Genomic DNA, 23444 nt, shown 5'->3' on the forward strand with positions numbered 1-23444 from the left:
TTTGTGTTTGACCTGAAACTTCCAAATACTCCAAGTGTGTGCATCCGTTATCCGTTATTTTGGAGTAATTTGGTGTTGCAAAACGTTCAAAACGTTCATTTTAAGATTACGGCACTCTCGCCCTCTTGGTTCTTGGTATTGCGCGCGCTACTTCTGGTTCGGGTTTCCTGACGTCACTGTGTCGCAGTTTTTTTGTGTTTAAAAAAGAAGGTCAGTATTAAAAAAACATTTTTGTACTGCTAAAAATGATTTAAGTTAATATTTCATGGTTATTCAAAATGATCCCCATGATCCCAAACTTCCTTTAAATCGCGGGTAGCACGGACTCCACTTCCTCTTCCGTCTCCATCTCTGTGCTAAACACGGGGGCTCTCTGAATAAGTCATTTGAAAGCGACAGCCACTGGTGAGTCTTTGTCGACAAGTTTCCCATTGTTTAAACCATATAACTGTCTGTGTAATTGCTCACTAACGCAATGTTTCACTATAGTCGGTAAACTGCGGATTCTCTGTGGTGCCGCGCATGGAAGTTAAGCTCTGACCAGTCGGTTCGAAGGTAAACAATGATTTTTGTTTTAAAAAAAGACAACCGAAATGTAAATAATACTTTAATTTACTTACTCATTAAAGTAGTTTGAAGCTTTACATCTTGTTTTGCGCAGTTTTGTTACTTTTCTGATTGGCGCTACAATGGCTATGGAGTTTGGACGTCAGCGTCTCAAACATTTCACGGAAGCATTCACACGCACGCGCACACGCACACACACCCTCACCACACATAAGGTATTTATAATAAAAATATACTAAATGAGTAAAATAAAACAAAGGACTAAACAACATTTATACAAAAAATACACCAAATGAGAACAGAAATGCACAAAACGACACTAAAAAAGATACAAAAATATACATAATGACTCCAAAAAACATACATTACAGAAAAATACACCAAACAACAAAAATATGAAAATGACTCAAAATACACAAAACTAAATGTTTATACAAAAAATACACAAAATGGCAACAGAAATGCACAAAAATACACAAAAAACATGCAAAAATACACATAATGACTCACCAATACACCAAACAATAAAATATATAAAAATTAGTAAAAAAAAAACAAAACAAAAAACAAACACATTTATCATGCACATGTCCCATAGAATTAAACCAAAGAAATCACACACACTATTTTACTTTGGATCCGCAAATTTACCCCTTTATAACACTACAGAGTACAGAGTATGTACACCTCTTTGTACATCCAACCTTCAAACACACAGTCATTGGGCCATAATTGACAACTCTACTTAAGCTCCTCCCACTATATGAATGCATACTTCCGACGGGCACTGTACTAGTTCCTGATAAAGTAAAAAATATCAAAAGTGAACGCATTACCTTAAATAACCTTAAAATAAGACTTAAAACATAACTTTTTAGGATGATCCTACAACTTTGCACAGCATAAGATACATTTCAAGCAGAAAATGGATTAATAAATGATTATTCATAAATATTGTACTCTGCGGTTTTAAATAAACTAATGTTACGTTATTTGCCTCCAAGGGACAATTTGGGTTAAAATTGATACTAGACTTAGATATATATATATCTTTAATTAACTTTAAAACTTCAAACAATAGCATCACATTATTTGTCAAAAATCTGAATGTAGTAGTGTTGGATGTACTACTACAGATGCCTCTGAGGAAGACTGTTGGGAGATCAAAGTAAATTTCCTGAAAAAAGTTGTCTGAATTAATGAAACCATATCATATTAGTGATGAATGCAGTTTGTACACATTTGCACATAGTTTAAGGTGTTTGCATGCAAAATGACGTGCATGAGTCAGTGGATGTGGGGGGGGTGGGTGTGTTTGTTTGTGAGAGGGCGGTGGGCTCCAGTGTCGTCATGGTGACCCCAGGGTGTGGGAAGCAGCCCAAACATGTCAGGGCTGAGTTTACTGACTCAAGGTGACTGGGCTGAGGCCACAGCAGCACACAATGAGCCCTCCATTAGGGTTAATGGGGGACACATGTAACTGGATTAGGATGAGGACACCTTAGAGGGACCACATGGGGAGATGGCACACACTCGCTCCACCCTCAGACCCCTCCCGCCCTCCCCCGTCCTGTCCTACTCCATCAAAGCCTGCTGGGATGGAAGGGAGATGGTGACGTTTCCCATCCTGCAGACATCAGCATCAGGACAATTCCCAGTTTGGCCCCACTGTAACATATTTCAAGGGAGCGTCTGCATTATTATTTTTTTTTTTTTTGTAAAAATATTTTCCTTCTCGTTCTAGAAATTCAAACGTTGTTGATACATGTATAGGTTTTTGTTTTTTTAAATTACTATTTATTGCAACAATTTACAACGTTTTTACTTTGGAAACTTGTTTGCATCACTTTTAAAGAATAAACCTCAAACTAGGGCTCATCATCCCCGGTTTTCATGAATTTCTTAAATTATGCCTGAAATATGTTACAATGATGATCAAAGAAATTACATTTTCAAAAATAAAGGAAAATATTCAGTAATCGAGTTTTCCTCAAGGAAATATTGTCTGGAAGTCAATCCAGGCACAATAAACAAAGAAAGCGAATGGTCCTCTTTTAAGAAGAATTAGTTTAAGTTTTTATATAATACTATGTAAAAATAATAATGATGTATTCAGCTTCTTTTGGGAAAAAAAGAATAATAATTCAATGTTGTCATTTGTTACAATGCGTTGGAACTGGCCTTTCTGGTAGGAACATTTTATATTTTTTGCATAGTTTTTGTCAGAAATAGAATAGAATAAAATAGAATAGAATACAAGCTTTTTATTGTCATTGTACAAAAATACAGCAAAATTAAAGTGCTCTCCAAGAACGAGGAATGACGTACTGTATAACACACTTAAATAGAATATTGGAAAATATACACTATATACATCACCATAACACATAATGTCATGTTTTATTCTCTATGTATTTTAATACCTTTAACATTTTAGATAAATAATAATAATAGTGGATTACACTTTGAATATGGAATGTGGAAAAGGAAATTAAAGGATCGATCGGCTTTTTTTTTAAACGTAGTTTTGCATTTTAGAATGAAACAATAACTTGACAAGTTAGACTTATAAGATGTGAGATTTAAAGTTTTTCCAGGAAGTAACAGCAGCTGAGAGGTGTGGAAAAAAGGACTTTCCCCAAACTGCAGAGTCATCATTATGTTACCTTCACTTTTGCCCTTTTGGACAGCAGTGTAAATCAACTGGCGCTTGGGGGGATGGGGGGGGGGGATTCTCAAACTGAGGTCAATGAGTCTCCATTGGTAGGTTGTGAATCTTCCCGCCCCTCCATCCTCCCATCCCTCCCAGCTCATCCCTCATCCCTACTTCCCAGTCCCTCTCCCTTCCTCCAAATTCCTGCACTTTGCCCAAGACGCCCAGTCAATTAATAAGACATTGTCTCCTCCCCTTGGAGCCTGTGCACAAGAGGCCACCCAGGAGCCACTGCGCCTTCCCTTCTAAAGCTGCTTCACTGGTGGCCCCCAGGAATGCCAATCGCTTTTGGGAACAGGCAAAACAGGGTGTAGGACCGGGTGAGGCAGAGGAGTCCCGGTGGGGGGGGGGTTTCTTGGATGTGGATAATAGAACCAGCCTCATCATGCTCATGTGCCGGGGCCAGTCAGTCAAAATTTTGGAGGGCCACAATAGGAAATGCGTTGCTCTCCCAAGGATTGGAGGCACTTCACCCCTCTACACTCCAGCTTAAGCCCCAACTGAGAAGCAAACGGACAGGACGACACACACACAAACACACACCAGTGTTTGGTAGTCCTCCTGCATGCAATGCATTGGGTTAAATCACTTCCTGTTGCCTTGTTATAAACCTCCCCTTCATCATCACAACAGCCATATTCATACAGGATTACACAGAGTTGGAACAATGACATATTCATGATCAGGATGTCAAATGAAATCTAATTATGTCAGTATATTAGTGATGCTTGATGTTGCCAGTAGTTTACAACTCGTTTGGCTGATAACTGATATTTTTCTATAATTATCTATATATAATAGTTTCTGTAGTAGAATTAACATTTAGAATTACTCTGCAGACTCTTTATATCATGTTGGCCTTCTGGCAAATGCAGATATAAGACAAAGTCACATCAGTAATCAGTGCTTGTGCAAAATTTACTTACATCATTATGTAAAACATTTATTTATTATTTAGATTTTTTCTCTACTTATTTTTATGTTAAATATCAGTATGCTGTGTGCTTGATTTTTATTCTGTGTATTTTATTTATTTACTTTCAATTGATTTTGTAAATTTCGTTCATTTTATGAATACGTGTATACAATATGTGCATAAATCTATGGGTATATGTGTGTATATATATTGTATATCTGCGTATACGTTCTAACTTTGACTCAGGGGCGGGTCTTAAAAATCTTGGTTAGGGGGATACTGCAGGGGCACAGACTGATATTATCATGGCACTCTAAATTTCAAACAATTAAAACAACCACTTAAAATCCCAGTTAGTAATACAGTGTACCCCAAATGATATAATAATTTGCAACATGGGCATTTTCCTTATATATTGAAGTAACAAAACCAAGGTAAATATCTTAAGGAAAGAAAGAAAATGCATGTGACATGTAGTTAATGCTGTAAAATAGTTTTCATATCTGCGTGTGAATCAAATTCCAGCTCTGAAAGTTCCTACCCAGTACATACAAGGTACAATTTCATTTGTCTTCTGTGAATCTGGATGGGGTGGCACTTGGGGTGGCCAATCAGATTTTAGGGGTGGCACCCCTTTGGCCCCACCCATGGTGCAACCCCCCCCCTTTTTTTTTTTTTTTTTGCTTTGTATTCTTACGAGTATCCAATATCTATTGATTTTACTTGATTATTTGTTTAACTCTATTGTTGCTATTATTCCTACAATTACTACTGGTATTATTGTCATTTTTTGTCCTTGATCCTGTTTTTTTTTTTTATTGTTTTTGTTTTTTAATGCAACTAATTACTGTACCAAAAGTGGAAATCTTTGTTGATTGAGTGCAAAAAATTAATAAAAAGAGTGTTTTGAGTGGTGAAAACACCTTTTTTTGCAAGATCCAATCATTTTGTGTCAAACCTGTGGCCTATGATGAAAAAACCAAATCAAACCATTTGGAAATTGGTAAATTCAGTGAGTAATTCAACTTTTAAATTGTTGAGTTCCTCTTACTTCTTTTGATTTACAAGCACTCCTGCAGTCTGCCCCCTACACACAAGGTGGTGGCGCTTAGCCACGCCTCTCCACGGGTGATGAGGCGTCTACGTACAGTGTCTGATGTCTGGGTTGATCAAGGAAGTAAAGCCTGTTAATTACATCGAACGGAATGTATTCTTACTTTTAAAGACAATGGCAGCCGATATCGATAACGTGCCGATAATATCGTGCATTACTAATACTTATATAAGGTATCTACTATAAACACATGATATTGTTGTAATAATAAATCTGTATCTGTTTAAATAGCAGGAGGACAAGGCGTAGGAGTCGATGTACGGAAATGCACCAAGTTTGTTGGTGTCAGACTTGTTGTCAGATCATTTATTAGTCAGATTGCTTTGCTTCAGTTTGTAATGAGTAGTTCTAATGTATTTTTGTCTCTTTGAATGTACATGAGCTAATGTTTACTTCAAAAAAAAAAAAAAAACTGAGACGAGCTCGAGTGTAAACCCTCTTTAGAAATGCCTCGCAGAACACAGAATAGTCTTTGGTAATGGATAGCATGTTAGCGCACTGAGATTTCAAAGAAATCTGATATTATACATTACATGTACACACACACTTCTGTGAGGGAGAGAGAATCGACTGCATAATGAGTTTTTTTTTTCCTGCTGAACATTCACAAAGTAAAAGTATTACCAGTGTGAGTGCTCTGTGAGTGCACTATCTGTATTGTTACATATGGTAGCAAGTGGGGTGAAACCACAATTAGAGGATTGAAAAGCATGCGGAGGAGAAAAAAAAAAAATCTGCTTTTGTTTTGGAAGCATTATGCAGCAGCCCTGCATCCGTTTGACCGAGTCGTGTAAAGGCCATCCCACTCTCAACACGCCTGTGGGTCATAATAGGAAGGTGAAAGTAGGAGGAATATGCTGAGCTTCACATTAATCACTGCGAACAAAACCAGGATGAGGAACACATCATATAGTCATTTTGTAAAGATTCAATCATTTTTTTGTTTTGTCACTTTTCAACTGTACTAGGAAGCTTATTTTGGTTTTTCTGAATTGATTAGATAAAACTAAGTAAATGTTTTTTTTTTTTTTTTAAAAATCCCTGTTTTTTGGTTTTTATAGGAAATAGTTTTCAGTTTTTCCTGAATTGATTAGATTTTTTTTTTTTAGAGGAAATATTTTTTTTCATTTTTTCTGAGTCGATACAATCATTTTACAAGGGGATAAAACCGAAAAATGTCTCTTATAAAAGCAGAAAAACAGGGCCAATTTTTTTTTTTTTATTATGAAATTATTTTTATTTCATCAATTCAGAAAAATACACAACTTTTTTTTTTTCTGTATAAATCTCTAAAGCAGTGGTTTCCAATCTTTTTTGGACCGTGGCCCCTTTTTTAATATCATACATTATCACACATATCACAAAACGTTTCTTTCTATATATATATATATACACATACATTTTTTTTTTTTTTTTTTTTTGATCATTGTAGCCAGGATTAATTCGTGCACAAAGTGATAAGATGCACCAGCTCAGATATTTCCATAATGTATTTTATTTATTTAATGAATTCCTTTTTTTTTTTACTTCTTTACTTTATACTGCATGTTAATGAACTCGATTTATATTTGAGATACTGAAAGTATAGAATACAGTTCATTTAAATTGTGTGTTATGTTTTAATTTGAATTTTTTTTTTTTTTAATCTGTAATGTTATTTTCATCAATTATCACACATTTCAGGTGACCCCATTTATGGAAAATGTTGGAAAATACTGCCCTCAAAAGTTCAAACTTGAATAAAAAATAATTTTGACGCATTGAGTCATTATGTATATATATATATATATATATAAGATAACTTGATACATCTTTGATATATCGCCCAGCCCTAATCCCTAAATTATAAAACAGCCTAAATAAAAACATAAATATGAAGCACATGTGTTTATTTAATATACTTACAGTTCATATACAAGTCAACACATTGCATATTTACCGTTAATTTCACATTGCTTGTCTTTAAGTTAGACATTAACATTTTAATTTCTCATGTGGTTCACTGGTATTCACTAATGACTGTATTGATATTGTAAATAAATAGTATTTGTGAGAAATTAAACTGATGACCTCCTCACGTCAACTTTGCTGTAGTTCCAGTTGTAGTTTAGATGGTAACACTTTCATTTCACAATAAAATGACTATTTTCCTTTAATAAACTAGAATAAAATGACAAAAACAAAGCCTCCTGCTCCAGCAGCTTTTCAGCTCATCACCAAAAATGTAAGATTCATTTAATAACATCTATACACTGATAATAAAAACACCCTATGGCCCAAAATGATTTATAAGATCTTGGTTTAAATGCCTCATATTTAGCCAAACTCTTTATTTAAAGATAATACAGACTTTGGTTCATCTAATACACAACAAAAGGAGCAACACATTGTCATAGCTTTAATTTAAACTTCCATTTACAAGTTTCAAAAGGTTTACTAATCCTAAAAGTGGTGACTGTAGCTTTCCATCTAGCAGTCCTCCAAACTGACCACGCCTCTTTTTTTGTTACTCCACCTCCTGTGTAAAAACTATGTAATAGCACTTCAATTATAGATATATAAAAAATTAATTTAAATAAAATAAAGGGAAACGTTTTGTAGAACTTGATTTAAACCAGTGGTTCCCAACTTTTTGGATCTTAACTTTATTTTTACATCATAAATTTATGGTGACCCCAAACAATTTTTTTCTATAATCAGTTTTTTGATCATATTTGTTATACTGTGTGACAAATAGAGCAGAATTAGTGCACAAAGTGTTCCTCTTTCTTCCTATTTTATACTGAATTTTATGGGAACTACATTAATATTTGAGAAAATACAATTGCTGGTTGTGTAATTTCTTATTTTATTTTTAATTTTAATTATTTTTAACATATTCCAGCTGACCCCACATGAGGTCACGACCCCCAAGGTTGAAAAACACTGATTTAAACCAATAATATGAATATATATATATAAATACATATATACAGACATACACACTGTAAGGAGCAACGTGAAAATAATAATAACTTTGAACCTGGAAAGTCTTAAATTTGACATGAGATTTAGTGCTTATTAATTTTAAGGTGATAATTGTTAACAAATATTACCATAATAATCTGTTGCTTTTGGAAAAGCAGTTTATAAAATCTACTTCCACAAATATTTCTAAATATATGATTTTTTAAAAGAAAAATCTTTATAATTACTGACTCGAGTGATATCTTTTTTTTTTTTTTTTTTAACTGTGATGATAATGTTCATTAAATTATGGTTAAATTATTTAATTCAAGGTTTAAGTAAAATAACTACACTTCCACCTTTTTTTCCCCCCATTACAATGACAGCAGTCAGAGCTGCTTTGGTAAACACTGCCACCTAGCGGACACACACTACACTTCGAATAAAACATGCTTCAACGTGGGAAGTTTTGCACATCATTTATTAGCCAAAAATCAACAGATGGACTGGACAACAGACATTTATTAGCAGATAAAGCATTTATTGATGAGAATCAGGATTATTTCCCCCCCCCCACACACACACACACTCTCTCTAAAAACCTGTATGATAATAAATGTTCACAGTGCCCTAAATGGCAGATATGCAGTATAAGGAGAACACATATGAGGTGCTGAGGTTTCTATTCTGAAGTATCAACGTAGAAATATTAAACCTTTAAAACGGAGAGAGAACTCACACAAACACTAAAGAAGAGACGCGTCGGATTAAAAAGACAGTTATAAACAACACCTAAGTGCAATTTCTTTTTTTTTTTTTTGCCCTTTTAAAACTTAACAGCATTGAATGTTTCGTATTGACCAATTTCAAAGGGATCTGCTGCTACAGTACCTTCTGACACTGTTCAGTGTCTGTCACAAGCAGAAAATGATCAAACCCGTCTAATGGCATCCCATGCAGTGATGATGATGATGATGATGATGTAGCTTTAAAATTTAAAAAAAAAAAAAAACCTGAACGTACAGCACTGTTTTTAAAGTTCAAGGCAGGTTTTCCTTTTTTTTTTTTTTTTAACCCTGTAAACTGAGAATACCTTAAATAAAAAACCATATTGAAAGTATCTGAAGCCAAACCATCACTTCCACAGCCTATGTTTGAGGTCTACTGATGGATTTGAAGTGTTTCTGCGTCTCCTCTTCACTGGTTCACTGTTAATATTTGATGTTGTCTTTAAGGCAAAAGGCATTAACATCAAACACGGATTCAATTTAGATTAAACGCATCATTATTTGTGGGTTTTTTTTTTAGCACGTACACTTAGTTTGGCCCCAAACCTGTTGAAATCTTTTGCACAGTACTGTAGTTCAGATTGAGAAAACACTTTTTAAAGAGTTTTTTTTTTCATTTATTTTTTTTACAACGAACATGTCCTTTCAGCACAGCGGACAGCTCCTGAAATACCAAACGAAGCCTGAAGCTGCATCCAGCTGTACATAACGGATACACGACTAAAAGGCCATGCTGTCACTCTGTGTCGGTGAAATCTTAGCGGACACAAACATAGAAATACCTCCAGCCAATTTCTTTACAAAAAAAAAAAGAAGGAGTAAGTACCAGCCCTCAGATCATGGTTTTAAAACCAATTTAAAGGTTTAGCTCATTGGTGTGATGTTTTCACCGTTAAGGAAGAGAGGAAGCACTTCAGGCAGAATGGAAAAAAGAATAGAAGAACATGAATATATTCAGTTTCCTGGGAACCGAAAAAAGAAAAATTGCTTCAAAGACCCCCCCCCCCCCCACCCACCTTCTTCCTCACAGAAGCACTGCCAACGAGTTGTTCTTCAAAAGGTTGGGATGGCAGCGAAAGGGGGCGGGACCCCCAGTTTGAAAATCATCCCAGGAGATGTTTTGTGCAAACCGAGCCCTTCTTCCCCTGTGATGCACTGTTATTTCCTTCACAAAGGGAGAGAGCTGCGTCCCACTGAGGCAGTGAGAGGAGTGTGGGATTTTTTTTTCTTTGGAACAAACAGCGCTGCCGCACATCAGCTAATAGAGCCTGGCTCCCAGAGGGGCGCTCAATATAGGACACTCTTCCTTTTCCTGCACTCCAGCTATTAATACACCCAAACAGAGGAAAAGAGGCTTAATGAGGCAGTAACAAGGAACTCATGCGAACTGAGAAAGACAAGAGCTTTGTAGTGTTTAGCTCCAAGGATTCCAGCTTTCTCATGCAGGCCATAGATCTCACTTTGCTACTTGTATTGTGGCTGGAGCTGTTGTGCACCACCAAACGGATTTCAGGAGGTCAAAAAGGAACACGACAGACAAAATAGATGCATAGTTTAAGGATGGAAAAATGCAAATACTCCTCGTTTTGTTATTTTTTTGCTAAACAACGAGAAGAAAAGCGTCCCACTGCACGGTCCGACCAACACGAGAGCTCGACACACAAACCGTATTACTGCACAAAACTAAAGGTAACAGACAAATGACGTGGTTCTTTGCATAATTGCATGAAAGGAAAACGTAGTTTTAAAGCAGCTACCTTGAAGTTAATGCTTTGGTTCGGAATCAGAGGAAGATGAGGGAGCGAGTTTCTACGCAAGAGAAACATCTACAGGCAGCTGAACAAACTGATCACACTAACTCCACTTTTTGCTCCTGAAATAAAGAAAAAAAAAATCCCATACTTAAATAAAGAAGGAAAAAAAAACATCACAATTACGTCACAAGCAAAAAAATCTATCGAGAAAGGGAATTAAAAAACCCAAAAAGTAAATAAAACAAAAGTGGTAGAGCAGGTTTCCATTCACATCATGGACCGGGAAGTTTACACAGACCATGTATGTGCATCAAAGTGCGAGCAGTCACACAGTGCAACGATCACTCTTTCCCATCATGCAGTGCAAAATTGGGGGAGAAAAAAAAAAAAAAAAAAAGCTAGGACGGAGCTGAAATTTGACACTTCAGGCAACTTTTGGCATGTGTTGCCCAACCATGATGAGTGCTTTTTTTCTTTTTGGCACATAACCCAACCCTTTAACAACAGTAACTTTAAGTCATTTCTAAAGCCATATGAGATGAAAAAACAAAGCTCAGAGGCTTTTCATGTTGCACCAATCTGCTCAGAGGTTGCATTCAGGCTCTGTGCAAACAAGCCGGTCTCATATGACAAGGCAGATCTATTCACTACTACACAGACATGAGGATCAAACACGGGCAGCTGTGTTTTTGAAATAGTCCGAGTCTCACAGTAAGAGGAAATAAATAATCCTAAAATAGATATTCTTAAGGGGACACTATGATTCAGGCAGCAGCATTCCCCATTTACGTATTAAAAAAAAAAAACAGATTTTGGCAAAACTTCTCTTTTTCATGTTTGCTTGTCTCTACAAACAAATACTCAGAGAGGAGGAATAAAAATGTTTCCCTTTTTGCAAAAAAATCACCACAATAAATACTCAAACAAGGATCTGAACTATTATTAACCAGCATCGACTGGTTTGGAATCTCTTTTGCCGACAATAAACGTACATTAGAACTACACATCAGTAACACATTGAAGGACTTGATGCGACTACACGACAACAGCCTAATGAGCTGATGACAAACGTACAAAGTTATATTATCTTCTGTTTCTTAACCACTTCTTAAGCCCACCACTCTTAACCATAAATAATTTATTAATAAAGCTTGTCATAAATAAAGATCAGTCTGTAAAAGTCACATATAAATCACCTGCGGCGTCTTGCACACAAAGCATCTGTGGCGTAAACACGGCCACTTCCTGTTTGAAGGACATACTGTACAGTGATTGGACCAGGACAAAGACACCCATGATGACAACATCTTCCTGATCGGTGTAGAAAAAAGAAAAAAAAAAAAAGACGACTATTGCTAGTGATGGATTGATTAGCTGATCGGTAAGTCGCTGCTCCTGCTGCATGCTTGGTTTGGGAGACGTTTGGGGGGTGCCCATGCAATGGAGCCAAAGGCAGGAAGCTGCCAGGGACTGAGGGAAAGCCCACGGTCGCCTCTGTAGTGGGCGGAGCAATTCAGTCCATTAAAGTGTCTGCGTTTCTCATAGTCCTCCTGCTTCACTGTCCGTCTGAGAAGCTAAAGGCTGGAGGTGCTGGGTGGGGGCCACCATCTGCTCCCAGGGCCACTGGTGTGTTAACGGGTGTGCTGTTGGAGGGCGGGTGATTAGAGTCGCCCTCGGGGGAAGTCTTCTCCTGAGACTGAGAAGAGGAGGATGAAGAGTGGGTGCTCTCACTGGAGCTGCTGCGGGTGTCTGTGCTGGTACTCGTCTTCTTCATCTTCCTCCTCTTGGCTAAGGGCGCTTTGTCCACCGTCTGCAGGTGGAAGCCTTCCCGTTTACATTTGATGAATGCCTGGTGATGCAAACAAACAGGATGGGTTAAAGCACATGTGTCAAACTCAAGGCCCGGGGGCCAAATCCGGCCCTTTTGGCCGTGGTTCTCAAACTTTTTTTGGCTCAAGTACCCCTTTCTCTTACTTTGGAATCCAAGTACCCCCTAGAACATTTTGCTCAGAAATCTGTGAAATTAATCACTTTAAAGCATAAAGATAGAATGCATTGAACACATTTTAAAGAATCTTGTAAATAAGTTATAATGAAACAGTATTTAGATTTATTTTTATCATTTTGATCATTTACGGTCATTTCCTGCATGATGTGGAACCAAGACTAATCCATGTATTTTCAGTTCATGTTCTAATCTAAATAATTTCTATCATCATTTTGTGTTTTGGTTTTTTTTGTGTGCGTCATTTTGTGTGTTTTTAGTGACATTTTGCGTATTTTGTTGTTGTTGTTTGTCTGTTCTTTTTATTATTCGGTATACTGTTATCTTATTTTGTGTGTTCTTGTTATTATTTAAAATAATCTGTGCTTTATTTTTTTATGTCATTTGGTTGTTTCTTATGTCGTTTTGTATGTTTCTCTGTTATTTTTGTGCATTTTGTAGAGATCTTGTGTATTTCTCTTTCATTTGTTGTCGTTTTGTGCATCACTCTTAGTCTCTTTTTGGTGTCATTTTGTGTATTTTGTTGTCGTTGCTTGTTCTTTTTATTATTTAGTATATTTTTCTCTTATTTTGTAAGTTTGTGTTGTCGTTTTGTGAGTTGCTGGTAATATTTAGTATGATTATAATTTTGAACTAAACATAATCATTATAAAACTCCATATTTTTATGCTTTTATTTGTTGATTTTTCCCTCTCTCTCAAGTACCCCCTGTAGATCCATTGCGTACCCCCATTTGAGAAACACTGCTTTAGAGCATGAAATTCGACCCCGCTCCAGAAAGTCAAAAAGAAACATTTTGTAAATGACCAACTAATTTAGTTGAATATATCTCAGCACCTCCAAATACAAAAAATCTATTCAAATGCACAATATTTGCAGAGCTCAGTTTTCCAAGGTCTTAAATCATATGACGACAATCATTTTTATTCTCAAAATGTTGAAAGAACTCTCAATTTTTCCCAGAATCTGTCAAATTTTACTCAAATTATCCCACAAAATTTCTCCAAATTCCCCAAATCAGGGAAATTTAAGTGAAGATCCTGCACTGACTGATATACTCACATATTTTATCATTTTTACATCACTTATGTGGAAGTGCAAAACAGGGCACATTAATGTTTAATTTGCTCTTTTTCCCATAACAAATCTGTGGCCCACTTAAAGTCAAACTGGTCCGTATTGGGCCCCTGAACTAAAATGAGTTTGACTGATGTTCAAAGCTCAATTTAAAATGTAAAAAAACCCCAAAAAACATAACTGCTCCTCTTATTACATTACAAAACAGAATACATGTGTGTGTGTCTAAAACAAAGGTGTCCAACTCATTTTAGTTCAGAAAAATCCATGTTTTTGTGAAGGAAAACACACAAATTCAAACAAAATCCTGAATGTTAAGTAATTGGTGAAAATCCTTTGACATTGCAACTCTTTCTCAAAATTTGCAATGTAATTTGCCAGAATTCTGTGGGATAGAATGCAATAATTTTCCAGGTTTTTAAAAAAATTGTGATTTAATATTACTGTAAATAATGTAGTACTACAACTTATTTGGTAATTTACAAAAAGTCCTGTTTTTTATGTTTAACAAAATCTTCCTGTGGGCCGGACTAGATGCTCTGGTGGGCCGTACTTGGCCCCCGGGCCTTGAGTTTGACAATACGGGGTTTAAAATCTTTCTCTGTGTATAGATGCTATGTGTTATGGGAATATTCAAAGTTGTTAACTTTCCATAAGAATTGATACAAAAGTAATGGTTGGCTCTTAACTGGGATGTTAAATAAAGATGGGAAAATATATTTCATCATTATCTTGACTTCCTTAAGTCCCCCGCATACCTAACCCTATTTTAACATAAGGGATCAGGAAATGCAATAACATTTTACTCAACTTTGGTGTTTTTGTTGTAAAAGAATCATTCGTTTAATCAAATAATTTATAAATAATTTAAAACAAACACTACTTGGTTTATGTTAAAACAGTTATTGGTATCATTGCTGCTGTTTTTACCTTGATTATAAAGGTATTGAGTTTACATCTAATTTTTTATGTTGAAATCATATTACAATTTGCAAAAAATATGTTTACACAACTTGAAAAATTGTAGTTATACTTTCAAATAAATATGTTGAACTCTTACGTTTTTAATAGCATTATTTTGCACGAGTGCACGATATGTTTACTAATGATATTTTAAAATGAATCCATTTTCCAATAAATAATTCCAATGAAAAGCTTCTACTTTTGAATATTCCAAAAATTCCAAAGCTTAAGTTCCTGTATATTCACTGGAAATGTTCCAGAAATGTTCCACCCCTTTGCAAACCTTGTTATGGGACCCAAACTTTTTATTTTGGATGGATTTGACACTTCAAGCATGCACAGTATCGGTTTCTTTCTTACATTAAAGGTAGCTTTGACATAAGTGTGCACGGAGGCAGTGGAGGAACCCAGGATATCTGGAGTCATGAGTGGGTTGGAGGACAGCTGGCTGTCGTCCTGTAGCCAAGTGTTGTAGCGAAGACTGGACATCTTAATCCTCTTGTTGGGGTCCACCGTCAGCAGCTCTGCGCGAATGAGACACAGATAATTACTTTTCGAGCATGTAATGCGCAAGACGAGAAAGTGATTCAGAATAGAGGGAGTGGACTGTGTGTGAGCAGCTTTGTGATGTCGTGGTTTTTAGTCGTAATGTAAACAGAGCGGAGCGTGGAATTCAGAGCAAAGTGGGATGTTGAGCAAGTCCATTAACCTTAATCCACAATATATGTGGTTACTTTTTTATTTTTCTATTTATAGAATTTAAGAACTTAACAGAATCTGTTGTCGAAGCAAGAGTTAAACTTTTTTGAAAGATGTCATTTGACAGTTTGATAAACATACCACTTGTTTTTAATAATGGTACTTGAATTACAGTTAGCTACCATTTTGTACTGTTACGGTGAAAATTTGTGGTTACCTCGTCTTTGGCTGGTTAACACCCTCAGCGTTGGTGAATGATGGAGATCAGACGAAAAGGTTGATGAATTAATAAAAAATGATTTTATTCTAAACTAAATGAAAAAAAGTACAAAGTAGGATGGTCAAAAATGAGAAACCCTCCGGCCGGAGGTTTGAGACAGAGTGCCCAACAGTTCTACACATCACACATTATTACCCCAGTGTGTGTCTGACCTTGTATCAGATCCTTGGCCTGCTGGGACACATTCCTCCAAGCCTCCCCTTCAAAAGAAAAGTCTCCCTGTTTGATTTTCTTCATGATCTCCTCAGCGCTGGTGAGGGTCAAACTCTTTTCCTGACACTGAAAAGGCACCTGTCCAGACAGCATGGTGTACTGGGAACAGAAGGAAAGCCGAGCAATAAGCCAAAAACAACAAAACAACACAAACAAGAAGACAGTCATCAACATCCCCCGCCAGATTGGTTCTTATTATAACTCACAACTTTTTCTTAAATGTCCTAAATCTAAGAACTTAGATGTATACATATGAAAATATTATCACGTCAGAATATAAAATAAATAAAATATTTGCGCACTTCTCATTTTCGAACTCCATCAAGGTATTGATACCCTGAAGCCACACACCAAATGTGGTTATCCTATCTTAAACAATGTCTAAGAAAAGCTGTCCCCTTTGAAGATACCGCGAACAAAGTAAAGAAAAACGGAAAAAGGGCAATAACTCCAGAAAAATAATTGTGCACTTCTCATTTTCAAACTCCATCAAGGTATTGATACCCTGAAGCCACACACCGAATTTCCTCTCTTAAACGGTTTGAAAGAAAAACTGTCCCCTTTGAAATACCTTGAACAGAGTAAAAAAAACGGAACAAGGGCAATAACTCCGGAAAAAATATTGCGCGCTTGTTAGAGCCCGATATTCAACAATGACCTGAAATGTGACAAGAACTGATTTGTTATAATTTTTTTTTTTTGTTTTTATAAAATCTGAAATGTAATAACTGGTCAATAATTTTAAAAAAGTGCTGAGCTCGAAATGTAATTAGAAAAAATGTAATAGTCTCAATCCCCCACACTGAGTGTGTGGAAAACACAAATGATGGAGAAAAAGGAGTTTTGTTTTAGTCAACAGATGTGTTGATTTGCCTACCTTGCCTGTTTACGTGCCTCTAAACCTTGTTTTTATTTATCTAGTTAGTTTTGTTTTGTTTTTTGTTTTTCCTTTGACCTCCATTATGTATGTTATGTCGATACATGTTTGTTTGTTTATATCTTCTGTTTGCAATATTGAAAGTACAACAAAACTTTGAATTATAAAAAAGCAAAATGTTATAGAACCCAAAATGTTACAAATGATCATTAATGTAACACGATGCTGCGCCCCAAAACATAGCAACTTGTCATATTTTGGGTTGAATCAGAATTAGAAATAAAATTGTATGAATTGAGATAAAATGATGATATCCAGGTATATACATATAACATAATTTGTAAAACATAATCTACAATTTAATATAATAAAATTGACAAATCATACACAAATGTATATGCGTACATATTATATATATATACACAACTGGTCAAAAGTTTTAGAACACCCGAATTTTTCCACTTATTTATTGCAATTCAAGTTGTGCCAGGCCAATGAATAGCTTGAAATGGTACAAAGGTAAATACTGAACAACCAGAGGTAAAAAAAAAAAAAAAAAAGGTTTGGTTTTCCCAAAACTGAAAAAAAATGTACATTTCAGAATTATACAAATAGGCCTTTTTCAGGGAACATGAAGTGGGTTAACAATTTAAAGCTGTTCTGCAAAAATGAAGGTTGAATCAACCTTGAAAGCTGGTGCTACTAATTCCTACAGGTGTTCCAATGTTTCTTGGTTACTAACAACTCCCTCTGTCTGTATAAAAGCAGTGTTGGAACACACTGTACTTTGATGAGTCAAAAGTTTAGAACACAGTTTGGTCTATGAATTGATTCCATGATTTGTTTTTCAACTCAAATTGCTTATTTGTTCTAAGCTTTAATATTTCAGAGTGCAATGACACAATAAACGGAATCATTTTCAGTCAAAAACTGGAAAAAGTGTGGTGTTTTAAAACTTGTGACCGGTAGTGTATACTATATATATATATATATATATATTTACATTTATATTTACGCGCACACACACGCGCACACACACTTGTGTATGATAATATGATAATACACTCTACATTGAAGCAAAAGGGCCTTTAATACATAAATCTTTGACTCACTCTATGATGTAATAGAGTTATTACACTATTAGGAGGAAAATGTTTTGCCTGCCCCATAATGTAATAACGACAGCAAAAAGTTGTTGTGTTTTGGGCTCAGCATGTTGTCACATTACTGACCAGTTGTAACTAGGGCTGGGCGGTTTTTGCTTACAAAAATAATCTCCGATTTTTTTGAAGAAAAATTTGAGTTTCGATTCGATTTTATTTTTTTCAATGCACTTAAAAATGACTGCAGACATCAGATAAATTGTCAAAAGTGCAACTTTATTGCTGTGATTGTCCTCAAGAGTTAAAATGCATAGAACAATCCAAAACAAAAAGTAAATGAGCCTCTGTCATTCAACAATTTCAAGCTTTAACCCAGGTTTAAGCAAAAGTGCAACAGCTACTTCACAGTAGCTTCAACATGTAACATTACAAATAAAATTAAAAAAAAACATGTATTTATATATATGTATTTAAACTCAAATTTGCAAAATAAAAATCATTTTTAGCTACAAATTTGATAAATCGATTAAATTGATATTTTGCCCAGCTCTAATTGTAACATTTTAGGTTTCATTACCGTACTTTTATTTTTATAGCAATTGGGGTATTGTTAAGTTTCGGGTCATTGGTAAATATCGGTCTTTCACAAAGCAAAAACATCCATAACATAAAGTGTGATTTTTTTTATTTTTACTAAAAAAAGGAGGCACATGTGTGTGAATATGAAACTGCAGAAAGAACAGCTTTCATTTGGGGCTGATGAGCGATCACGACAGTTTTCATCACAGTCTGAGAGTAAAGCAGCAGAAAAGGAACTCTCATTGTGTGATCTCTCTCTCTTTCACACACAGCTTGTCACTAGCAGTTTCATCACAGCTCCACGAGGCGACGGTGTGAAGCGCGCACACACACACACACACAGTGCAGGCTCAGCGTGGGTGACTGTCTGCTCTATTCTTATCTTCTCTACCACTCAGTACAAGGTTGAATTGGACTGACATTTAGGCCGATGGGACTGAGAGAGCTGCTCTAAAGCTCCTTATAGCAGTTGGTCAGCTTTTTCTTCATTTGGTAGTCCAACGTCAGCTCACCAAGGTTATAGCACGGAGCACGATATGGAGATTCATATCATGTAAATTAGATTAAGCAGAATTCAAGCAAACACATACTGTACATGTGATGAAAGCCACCCAAGCAGCTTAAATCAGCTCAAATAACGGCTGATTGCTTCATCAACATGGCCTGCAGCGAATGTTGAAACCATAAACTTGATAACACGAACAAATCAATAGTGCATGGAGCCTCTGATTACATACTAATGTAAAACTAATTCAAAGTAGGGCTATGTGCTTTGGATATAAATGCTTGTTTAATTCATGAATGCATATAATCAGTGCAGTTTCCTGAGGCCTTGAGGAAGGTGAAAGTCTAGCTTTAACCAATACTTGTCAAGACCATGACGTTACAACGAGAGATGCTTCTAAACAGGCCAAATCAATGTTGTGCTATTTACTTCTGTTACAACGAGAGTCTTTGGAATTATCAATGTTGAAGTCGTTTCATTTTCAAAATGTGGCGGTCACATGACAAACATCTACCTGTGCTTTTCCGTCGGCTCATTGGTAAATATACTAAATAAAGTCCATCACAGCAGCAAAACCACAAAGACGATCACAATCACACACACAAAGTTACTCCTACGTAGAGTTGTCACGATACCAAAATGAGTAACCATGATACTATACCAGACAAAGTATCACGTTCCGGGTAATATCGCAAAACTGAAGCCTTTTTCTTTAATTATTATTATTTTTATGAACTGCAATGTATTTGTACAAGTTAGAAATACTTATTATTACTTATAGTGTTGTTTGGTGCATGATAAGAGTACATGAATAAAAGCATATGAGCGATAAAAAAAAATAAATTTGGATGTGATCCTTCCTTTGTATGTATATCTGTTGTAAATATTGTTTGTAAATATCTCTGCAAATAAAAAAAATAAAGAATAAAAAAAAGAGCTCTGAGTCTGTGCGAAAGAACAAAAAAAGTGTTCCCTCCTTTGGCTCCTATAACTGGTGACAGCGCCTGCACAGTAGATCTCCTTCTGCTTTACTGTCTCTGCCTCGTTTAAAGCCAAAATAGTTCCAAATGGGATTTTGGAGTTTGGTTTTTTGAGCAGAATTAGTGATGCTACTGACGACGCCGCGGCAGACTGGCCGCTCAGGCCCGGTGCTTCTACCATGTGTTGTCTCATGTTTGTGACTGTAAGCCGTGCACGCGTCCAGGCGAGACAGAACTTTAGCTTGCTGTTTGTTTTGAAGTGAGTTTCTGTCACAGCAGAGCGGTCTTCAGTTCCTTCATGCTGGCAGAAACACATGAACAGCCACTAAGCTAACAGACGGGCGGACCCAGCGTGCGGAAACAGCCTATCATATCTCCATACGTCACCAGTAACAGGCAAACAGCCAATCATTCAGCAGCTGTGGAGTTTGGTTGCCGCTATGTAGTGGAAACTAGCACCGGTAGTATCGTAGTATAGTAGGAACCGTTACAGTTTGGCACCGCGGGTACCATGTGTATCGTGCAACTATACTCCAACGTCCCAATAGGAGACTTAAATAAAGGAAAAACACATTTTTGGAAAAGGAAAATTTTAAGTATCCAGTGAAAACTATTTAAAAGCACTCTAAATATTGACTTTGTCAGAAAAGTTTCGCGTATTGCATTGTGGGATGTGGAGTCCCATAGAAAGATCATAGAAGTGGTTTTGTTACATTCTTACTGTGATCTTTATGTGTTTGCCATCAAAAAAAAAATCTGCTAAAGTGACTTCCCAACACATTTCTGGTGTTTTCACAGGCTGAAATTTGTGGCAAAACAATGGGGACTCTACATCCCACAATGCAATGCGGGAAACTTTTCTGAAAATCACAATAAACCGATTGTTTGCGTGTATATGAAAACAAACGTTCAAGCAGCAATTTCAATCTTTTACATCTTTTTTTCGGAATAAATTAGCTTTGATTTATAAATATGAGTCCTACACTGAGTCTTTACTTGATAAAAAAAAAAAAAAGTATCTTCTCCAGCAAAGAGATCATGCAAACTCGAGTCGGAGTTGAACTAGCAATTTTCACGCTGTAAGGCAGCAGTGCTTATTTATTTACAGAAGCTTGGGCCATGTCACCAATAATAATAATAATATAATTAACAAAATTAAGGAATTCCAACCAAGGAAAGTAATGACGTCTGTGACACATGGTAGAGAGTCTACGACTTTGGAAATCTAAATCCATGTAGCAAATCAATCATTTGACGTGTTATGCGTTTGATAGGAAACAATAAAATGGTTTTGCAAAGATGAATACAGTTTAAGTCCTTTTGGTCATGATATTTAAAGTGTTAACACCCACCCCTCTTATATGAGTTGACATACCTAAATCTTTCACCACATTTAATGTAGGGTAACCATATTTTGATTTCCAAAAAAGAGGACACTGGGGCCAACCTTGGCATACTCAAAATACTCAAGGTTTTCTTGAATCTACCTTGTAATGGCAAAATTCAACCTACCGTATTAGATAAAATACTTGTTATTGTCCATAAGGTTTAAAAAGCATAAAGATTAATGTACACATGTAAAGATTAGATACATTAAAGCAGAACAACATTTATTCATCCAGAAATTGAACTTATTTTAGGTCTAAGTTTTTTCCCAGTGGGTCCTTCCTTTTCAAAGCTCTCTCTGAACCTCCATGGAGGTTTTATCATCCAGGAGGCTCTTCCTGCTAAAATCTTTTTATTAAATCCACCAGTATTTGGTCTTTCTCTTCTCTCTTCTGCGTATCTCTGATTCTGTCATGTGTGAGTAAAATTACTGTAACAACATGATACTGGATTTAAATGGTAACTCCTTAGCTTTCAGAAACTGGTGTTATTTCTCAGATGGAGCAAATATTAGCAGAGTTATGATCTTTTAAATTAACATGTTCCAAAGATGCGTTCAGGGTCCCTGGGAAACCCGGACATTTTTAAATTCGGCCGGACAGTCTGGACAAGACATGAAAAGAGGACATGCTGGGGTAAAACTGAACCTTGTTGTATGATGACCGTAATTTTACGAACTATCAACTACTAATTGGCATAAACATCAGTCCATGACCACTGAGTCAAATTTGAAAGATTAAAAAAATCTCTAAGTATATAAAATGAGGTCTCAAAATCATGGAAAAACAAGCACTCTGCTCTGAGACGCTGGGGGGCGTGTCAGTTAGAGACACTGGAACCGCCTCCACACGCGGGAAGGGCACCGCCTCCTTGCTGTGTCTATGGGAAAGAGCAGTGTGAAAGCAGCTCCAGCGTTGATAGTGCTTTCAAAAGAACTTGGATCAGGTCAAACAAGATATCAGCGGAAAGGTCTGCTCCGCCAAAGTCCAAATATGTGCATCCCTCCCGGGTAGAGTCAAAACTGCACCTGCTAGAGGCGAAAAACTAAATTGTGGTGTATAAACGTGGTAATTGAATGGAAAATGTGGCACCGGCGGATGCGTTTTGTTCCACTGAGTCTGAAGATGTGGTTTGTTTTCGGCTAGGGGCTGAATTGCGTCCGCTGGAGGCCGCAGAAGTTTAGTGAGCTTCAGCAGCAGGGTTGGGTTTATGCTAATGATGGCTCCGTTACGTAACTCGTCCCTGATTTCTGACCCGCCCATTAAATCCTAAACACAGAAATTGGAAACAGTTTTTGAATCCTAGCTCCACTTTTCAATTATAAATGGTTGATAGACTTTTTAAGGAATACATTTATGACCCATTTAATGTGTTTAGAAGAAAATGTCAGAATTTGCTTTACAAGGTCTTTAAGACATGCTGGCTTCTTATCAATTGGTAAATACAGTAATTCATAAAATCAACATGTGCTCCTTAAGCACTTAAACCTGTGTGTGATTCCCATACTCACCAGTATGACGCCCAGACTCCACAGGTCGCAGGACTCATCGTAACCATCGTATTTGAGTATCTCAGGCGCTGCATACTGCAGGGTGAAGCAGGGGGTCTTCAAGAGCTGATTGTCTGGCGGTTTGAGACGAGCAAAGCCAAAGTCTATGATTTTGATCTCGGAGTTGTCACTCTCGTCCGTGAAAAGCAGGTTCTACAAAGCAATTCAAGACAGCAATCTCTTTTTTTCCCCCTTTTTCTTCAGCTCAACAAAACTAGTTCAACTCAATGGCTGACAGATCTGCACATCGCTGGTTGACCTATACTATACTATACTATACTATACTATACTATACTATACTATACTATACTATACTATACTATACTATACCGCTCACCTACTGTAGGTTGTGGTCATTGGGAGAAAGCTGTAAGGCATTGTCAACATTTGATTTGACTTTTTCCATTTGATTTTTGATTTATTTGGAAAA

The 23444-nt window shown here is 36.3% G+C and overlaps 1 protein-coding gene across 3 annotated transcripts in view; it reads right to left on the minus strand.

The window, feature by feature from the left end:
* Window positions 1-8720: 8720 nt before the first annotated feature.
* The window catches only part of rps6ka5 (ribosomal protein S6 kinase, polypeptide 5), a 34945-nt gene continuing 20221 nt past the window's right edge, over window positions 8721-23444 (minus strand). For 2 of the 3 annotated variants that reach the window (XM_028437667.1, XM_028437668.1), the window contains 4 exons: window positions 22976-23167; window positions 15975-16134; window positions 15204-15367; window positions 8721-12647 (listed from right to left, as the gene is read on the minus strand). In XM_028437667.1, coding sequence (XP_028293468.1) covers window positions 12354-12647; window positions 15204-15367; window positions 15975-16134; window positions 22976-23167 — 810 coding nt within the window. In that variant the 3' untranslated portion in view covers window positions 8721-12353. Of the gene's footprint in view, window positions 12648-15203; window positions 15368-15974; window positions 16135-22975; window positions 23168-23444 lie in introns of those variants that run through there. The other variant, XR_003672793.1, reaches the window with a different exon arrangement.

This window comes from Gouania willdenowi, chromosome 22 (genome assembly GCF_900634775.1).
Source record: "Gouania willdenowi chromosome 22, fGouWil2.1, whole genome shotgun sequence".
In the NCBI taxonomy this organism is placed as follows: domain Eukaryota; kingdom Metazoa; phylum Chordata; class Actinopteri; order Blenniiformes; family Gobiesocidae; genus Gouania; species Gouania willdenowi.